Source organism: Protomyctophum bolini (assembly GCF_963924005.1).
Source record: "Protomyctophum bolini genome assembly, chromosome: 23".
Lineage (NCBI taxonomy): Eukaryota > Metazoa > Chordata > Actinopteri > Myctophiformes > Myctophidae > Protomyctophum > Protomyctophum bolini.
The window spans coordinates 10,864,975-10,872,474 of record NC_137884.1 but is presented as its reverse complement, the minus strand read 5'-3'; the positions used below and the strand labels follow the sequence as shown (position 1 = coordinate 10,872,474).

At 45.9% G+C, this 7,500-nt stretch overlaps 1 protein-coding gene across 1 annotated transcript in view; it reads right to left on the bottom strand.

Moving 5' to 3' along the window:
* The window catches only part of ctc1 (CTS telomere maintenance complex component 1), a 19,233-nt gene that overhangs the window by 5,672 nt on the left and 6,061 nt on the right, over positions 1-7,500 (bottom strand). Inside the window, exons 6-15 of the mRNA XM_080757415.1 lie at positions 7,184-7,500; positions 6,870-6,992; positions 6,184-6,410; positions 5,851-5,995; positions 5,488-5,654; positions 3,834-4,093; positions 3,161-3,275; positions 2,814-3,001; positions 1,252-1,688; positions 817-906 (exon numbers count right to left, since the gene is read on the bottom strand). The exon at positions 7,184-7,500 is cut by the window's right edge and continues 91 nt beyond it. Coding sequence (XP_080613541.1) covers positions 817-906; positions 1,252-1,688; positions 2,814-3,001; positions 3,161-3,275; positions 3,834-4,093; positions 5,488-5,654; positions 5,851-5,995; positions 6,184-6,410; positions 6,870-6,992; positions 7,184-7,500 — 2,069 coding nt within the window. The remainder of the gene's footprint in view (positions 1-816; positions 907-1,251; positions 1,689-2,813; positions 3,002-3,160; positions 3,276-3,833; positions 4,094-5,487; positions 5,655-5,850; positions 5,996-6,183; positions 6,411-6,869; positions 6,993-7,183) is intronic.

The window sequence follows — 7,500 nt, the reverse complement described above, 5'->3', positions numbered from 1 at the left end:
TAAACAACGTCAAACTCACCAACATTGCAGCTGTACGAAAAGCTTGGATTATCCTCTTTCAATCTGTAAAGTTTTTGTTTCATAAAAATCCACCGTATAGACATGTTATGAGCTACTTCCTGTAAAGAAATGAATTGCAGGTGATTTGTTTCTTAAAGTGTTGGAGTTTGGAAGTGCTCGTTGTATATCACTTAATGGCCCATGTTTTGAATTTGCACATAATGCAGGAGGCAGCAGATAACGAGCGCTTCCAAACTCTGACACTTAAAAAATAAATCACCTGCAAGGTATTTCTTGACAGGAAGTAGCTCATAACCTGTATACCTGTCTACACTTTGCAGATAGAAAGAGGATAATTCAAGCTTTTCGTACAGATGCAATGTTGGTGAGTTTGGCATTGTTTAATACAATTAGATGAGACTTTTCTGTTTGGAAAAATGAGCTGTCAATGGGAAGTTGCACCTAAAGGCCATGAAAATGTGTACTAAATTGAACAAATATTATGGGGTGCAAAACAAATGGCCCTAACTTGGTGAGCATAGCGTTTATCAGTGAGATATCGGAATATTTTAAAAGATGTATTTCAAATTGTATCCCCCCCATTCAGAGTGTGTGTGTGTGTGTGTGTGTGTGTAGGGCAACATGCCTATTCACTGGGGACTATGCAAGGCAGAGGAGTCCACCACCCTGAGTCCAAGTTAGACTAGACCACATACCTAAACCATGGTCCGAAACCATCTTCTAAAACGGATATATGTATGTATGTGTGTGTGTGTGTGTGTGTGTGTGTGTGTGTGTGTGTGTGTGTGTGTGTACCTGTGTGTCAGTAACCACCAGTCTGTAGCAGCAGTCAGGTTGGAGAACAGGAAACCACCGCACACACTGACCTGAAAACACCAACACAACCTAACACACACACATACACACACACACGCATGCATGCACGCACACACCCACACGCACAGAGCGTCCCCAGTAAAACTAGTTAAAACAGAATCAACGTTTAACCACTTTGATGTTGCGATTCGCGACACATTGTAGAACTTGTAGAACTTGTAGATTTTAAGAATCTGGAAAAAAGTTTGGAATATATTGTACATAATTAGTTTGAGGGTCCCTGACATTAAAAGGCTTGAGAACCACTGGTTACAACACGTCTATAGTATCCACACGAGAAGCACAGTGCGACCTCACCGTCCGAGAAGCCCTTCAGAATCCTGCCACGTTCATGGCGTTCAAACTGTTTTTCACCTTCTTGTTTTTCTCCCTCGCCGATTCTCGCTCCGTCATTGGTCCGTTCCTGGGATTCCACCCCCATCCCACCGCCGGACCAATTGCAGCTGCTCCGACAGAGAAAGCCAGGCATAGGCCCGCCCCCTTGGCTCCTGAGCCAACGGCAGCGTTCTTCCAGGCCACACCCTCCTTCTCGTCCATGCGGATCACCACAGAGACGCTGGGGCACGGCCTGTTGTTGCCAGGCAACTGGGCAGACGGAGTGGCTGTGGCGGGTGTAGGCTGGACGGAGGCTGTCCTGTCAGGCAACTGGGCAGACGGAGTGGCTGTGGCGGGTGTAGGCTGGACGGAGGCTGTCCTGCCAGGCAACTGGGCAGACGGAGTGGCTGTGGCGGGTGTAGGCTGGACGGAGGCTGTCGTCATCCCCTCCTCTTCACCAGGAGTTTTATCCTTCGCTAAAACCAACGAGTCAAAACAAAAAGTCAAAATGAAAACAATAATAATAATAATACAAAAATAATAATAATAATAACCAGTAAGATGCCTGAGGGCGAGAAGCGACCTCGCCCAAGGGCGAGGTCGTGTGCACGCATCAGCCTCGGCAAACTGATGGGCGAGCGCTGGCGCTTCAGAATGGGGGGGCAGATCAACATGGAATTAATTCTGTACTGGCCATATATGGAACGTGTCTTGAGTGTACAGGGTTTAATGAGGTCAGATATGGAGATCAGTAGGGCAGTGTCTTGAATGTACAGGGTTTTATTGAGGGCCCAGGTAGGGTCAGGCCTTAATTTTCGGGCCTGTTGAGAACAGGGCTGCCGGACACGGCTGCACTAATAACTTTGGGCCAGGCCTGTCTAGAGTTTGAGTTTGAATGTACAGGTATCAGTCAAAAGGGAGACATCGAAGAGCAAGGATGGATGGGGAAGAATCAACATATGGAATGTCAGAACAGGTCAGTTCTATATATGGAGATCTAAGGGTTTGAGGTCATATGTATAGTTGCTGGCCAATAGAGCGTCGCAGTCCCGTCCCCTCGAGAGACCCGGAAAAGAAATCCCCGTTCATTTTCCTCATAGACTTTTCAAAAAGTATTTATTTAAAGACGTTTACGCGGCGGACAAAGCCAACTCTTGTCGTGACAAATCATGACAACAAACAACAAAACGGCAGGTTTTTAAAAAAAAATTGTTGTTTTTCTTCTTTGTAATTATTTGTTTGGTCCAAAATATTGTGTGTGTTGTCATGATTTGTCACGACAAGAGTTGGCTTCGTACGACGCTTAAAAGGTCTTTAAATAAATACTTTTTGAAATGTCTATAGGAAAAATGCATTGAGATTCATTTTCTGGGCCTGGTGTCGTCATGAAAGGGGGCGGGACTGCAACGCTCTATATTGATGACATCAGGGGTCTTCATATATGGGCTTAACATTGATGACATCAGGGATCTCCATACATCAGGGTGATGTCACGAGGCATGACCATAGGTGACCGACCAACCAACCAACCAAACAACACACTGATGGGAAATGCACAATTTCATATCATGGTAAATGAGACCTGCGGTCGCAATATTAACCTTGTTCTTCCTTCTGGCCACCTCCTGCTTCCATCTTTCTCCTCTTTTCTCCAGGCTCTTTGTGTTCCTCTCTCCTCCTCTTCTCTCCTCCCCGGCTCCTCCTCTCTCCGGCATGGAGGAGGTGTGTTGCCATGGCGACGGAGGGACTCAGTATGTGAACGTCGTCGAGGCTAAACTGCAGATACACTCTGAAAGATGATTGGTTGAACTAATGTTACAGCCAATAGAAAACCCATAAGAAATGGTACAACTAGTGGTGTGTACCTGGAAACTGTGTGTGTGTGTGTGTGTGTGTGTGTGTGTGTGTGTGTGTGTGTGTGTGTGTGTGTGTGTGTGTGTGTGTGTACCTGTAGTGTGTGTGTTTGATGTATTTGTTGTTCTTCAGGTGTCTGACAGATGGGAAATCTGATTGGAGGAACTGTTCTGTTACCACGGTGAACTTCTGAACACACACCAGGGAGCCTGTAAAACACACACACACACACACACACACACACACACACACACACACACACACACACACACACACACACACACACACACACACACACACACGATACTTAAAAAGATGTATTACAGTGACAGTATTACATTTCATCGCATGGCGTTATTTAGCACAAACGGTAAAATCCGGTAAACCACTGTTGCATGCAGATGTATAGAGCAGCTGCAGGTGATTATTTGCCAATAAACATATAAAAAAAATGTATCATTTGCCAATAAACATATTAAAAAATGTATCATTTTCGGCCAAAATGCAACGAGACTTAGTTAACAGGGGGTGCACGGCCAAAAAGGGTTTGGGGACCACTGCGGCCTAGACCGTCCATGGTGCTATAGAATCTCTCTCTCATTCTGTGTTTCTGAGGGAACAAACCTTCTTCAATGTTACTGCTGACAGAAACTGCAGGCCGTATGGAATGAAACCACTCTAAGAGCAGGACTAAGAAAACAGTCTCACACACGGCTCTATCTACAGGTGTGTGTGTGTGTGTGTGTGTGTGTGTGTGTGTGTTGTACCTATCCAAGCGGTGTTGAACACTGCCCTCTGTACGCCCTCATCATCATCATCATCATGGCTGGTCTCCGTGACGACGCATGCCACCGCCCCCGTCTGGTCTCTCAGACACAGAGTGTGGTGTGAACAGTGTGTGGGTGATGGTGTGTGTTGTGGACTGTCTGTCGGGGTGTGCTGTGTGCGTGGTTGTGTGTGTTCTTCTGAACAGTGAGCGCGTGTTGCTAGGTCCAGAACTCCCACTAAAGCCAGGGGCCTCTGTCTCCTAGGAACAGATCGACAAAACATTCACAACTTTTCATGTAACAAGTGCTTCCATCAACTCCGATTTTGGAGTGAAATCACTTCTGGTGCTCTGTGTTGTTTGTTTAGAGCGGTGGTTCTCGAAATGGGTTCCGGGGACCTGCAGGGGCCCTTGAGGGGGTTCCAGGGGGATCCTAAATGATTCATTAGGAACCAAATGGACCCTTACAGATCTGTAAACCTGAGTTAAAATGTGGGAATTAATTAGGGGGGCCTAATTAATACCAAACATTGGGTTCCATAACATGGACATTTTTTTAAATGTTGTTGTCACAGTCTTGTGGCAGCCGAATTCTAGAGCTTTTTCAACCGTAGAATCAAAATTAATCGTTAAGAGGTGAATTGTAAACCAAACGAATCGTGAGGCCAATGAAGATGCACACTTTAAAGTTCAGAAGCCCAGACAGTTTAGTTTAGTTTATTTCGACCGTCGTCAACAGTGCAACATAAATCATTACATTTCACATTACATCGAACATTTCTTTTAGGTTTGATCGAAAAGGCATAGGCCGAAGCTCAAAGCTTATTAATGCATATCCTTTGTACAGTTTACTTTCTATCATTTGTAAACGATCATAATGAATGATCCCACTATATAATTGTTCTATTTATACATTCTCCCAGAGCCATAGAGTATAGACAGTTAGTAGACAGAGTTACGCAAACTCTGTTCACTTCATGGGGCCAGTCCAATGGCGGCTCTTCTACATAGACTTCTATTGGTCCCTATTTGAAGGCTTCAAATAGTGACAACCGGAAGTTTACCGAATGCATTGGAGTCTATGGGCTCACGCGATCAATATGGCAACTATTCTATTAGATGGCTCTGCATTCAACACTATTTGCCTACTTATTACACAGCTTGGTTGAATGCTTGATTCTGATTGGTCAATCGCCAAATTCAGCAGTCTGTTATTTCTGGATAATGACCGCTCCGCTCTATAACAGCACCCACGGATTTACTGCTGTTTACAACATGAAAGCCATGTAAACAATGTAATTTACAGCTAAACATTGTTGATCAATCAATTGATTCTATTTGATCAACTGACTTCCTTGTTTTCTGACGACACAGGAAATACCTCGTTTTGTTGCACTTTGGGTCAATTTATTAATTTATGTATTAAAGTAGCCGTGTGATAAGCGGGATAATTTATGGCTGTAACCACCTCTGCATATCAGTGATTTATCTATAAACAATGACCATCAGCCAGACATTATCCCTTACATATACATGCATGCATACATATACCATGGATATATACACCATGCACAGATGAGAGATGACACCCATGACAGACAGACATGGGTGAAAAACATAACCTCCTTCCCTGACCATCTAGCTGTGACAATTACCTATTTGCCTGTGCTGTGCTGTGCGACCAGGAGAGTGCAGCGTTGAGTTCAGTCTGACACAGACTGGACGCTCCAGCAGGGGGCACCAGAGATACACCCTCCGACTGGAAGAGCGACACACACCGTCTGACACTCACACACTCACACACGCTGCCATACACACAGTACTGACAGACAGACAGACAGACAGACAGAAACATGACGAGTGACAACCATGCATGGTCGTTGGTCATCATATCTTAGTCAATCACTGGCATCAAGCAGAATCTGAAGAGGTGAGTCTTCAGATTACAGCAAGACATTGGGAATGAGTATTACTGTGTGTGTGTGTGTGTGTGTGTGTGTGTGTGTGTGTGCGCGTACCTGACTAAGCAAACACCTGTGAGGCTCGTTCAACATCTCTTCGTAGATGTCTCTCCTCTTCTCTCTCTCTCCACCCCACACACACTCTAGAAGACAGTGTGACATCACACACACTCTCCCCTCTCTCACCAGAGTAGGAACTAGACTGGAGACACAGACAGACAGGTGGACGGACGGACGGACAGACGGACAGACAGACAATATATTTAGCATCCATGTCAACAGTTAAGTTGGAATCTCTGAACCAATTTCTTTCATTCTGTATGGATGTAGGTGCATGCCTGTGTCACAGGCAATGACATCATTTAATAATTTAATTAAAAAATAAACCACCTGTCTCTGAGCTGATTGGTCACATGACTCAGCCAGAGGTATTGAGCCACGGTCAGGTTCTTCTCCAGCAGTAAACGCGGCAACGCCCCATCGTCACGGTTACCAGTGACCCCCGACCCTGTTGAACTGCTGAAGGTCGTGACCTTTAGACTGGTGCGCAGACAGGCGCAAAGCATGCTGGGAGATGAGTCAGGACAGGGCCGGTACAAGAAGTGCACGTCATGGAGCTAATGAGGAGGAAGAAATGTATTACTGCATAATACAAATCAGACCCGTCTGAAGTGAGTGGTGCTGTACTGTACTGTACTGTACTGTCAAGCCCTTCTCCCTGGCCTGTGTGTGTCTGTGCCTGTGTGTTAGGCTGTGCAACAGTGACACTTGATGGTGAACAAACGCTATAACGCTATTTCCGTGCTCGGACACAGGGACAGACCCAGCTACACACATAGCTGTCTATAGGAGTGGTTGCACCACTCAAAAACTATAGGCTATTAGTAATACATTTTCTTTTTACGTGCTGCATAGTTTTCAGAAAGTCTACGAACATATTTACAGAAATAACGCCTTTGTGCGTTCACAATGCTGTGCCCCCTGCAGTGTGCGGCAAAGCAACACAGTTCCTGTGTTGAACGCCTTCCCGGGACACCTAAACAGGTACGAAAAGCACAAGTATGTCTCTCTCTCACCTCTATCGTGTCTCCTTGTCTCAGGCTCCGCCTCAGAGTCGGCTGAAAGGCAAGGCAAAGTCCCACCTTCCCATCAATCACATAGAGCCCCGCCCCCTCGTTCACAACCTCTGTGACAACGCCCTATCAGAGAATAGGGGCGGAATCAGGACTGTAACCATGGTGGCCGTGAACAGTAAAATACAAATATACATAAACCCTTAAAAGGACCTCTAATACTGCTGGTTTTATGTCTTACCAGGACCTCTAGTACTGCCGGTCTATTATTGGTCTACATATCTGATTCAACCAATCAGAACACAACATTTCCTCACCTGGTAACTGATCACCTTCGACTGTTTGACCCTCACCGCTGATTGGACGCTCTCTGGCCCCGCCTCCTCTGAAGCGTCAACAATGTTTGGCATCGCTGGCGCGTCTTGTGTGTCTGTATCTATTTGTGTGTCTGTTTGCGCGTCTGTGTGTGTGCCCGTGTCACATTGATCAAAGCCCAGCTCCACCAGACTGAGCGAGTCTTCCACGTAGGTGTTGTGTGTGTTGTGCGCCTGTGTGAGCTGTGTGTGTACGTGTGCGTCTGGTGACAGTATGTGCAGCGCCGACCGGTCAGTCGCACACAGGATCCGGTTTCCTC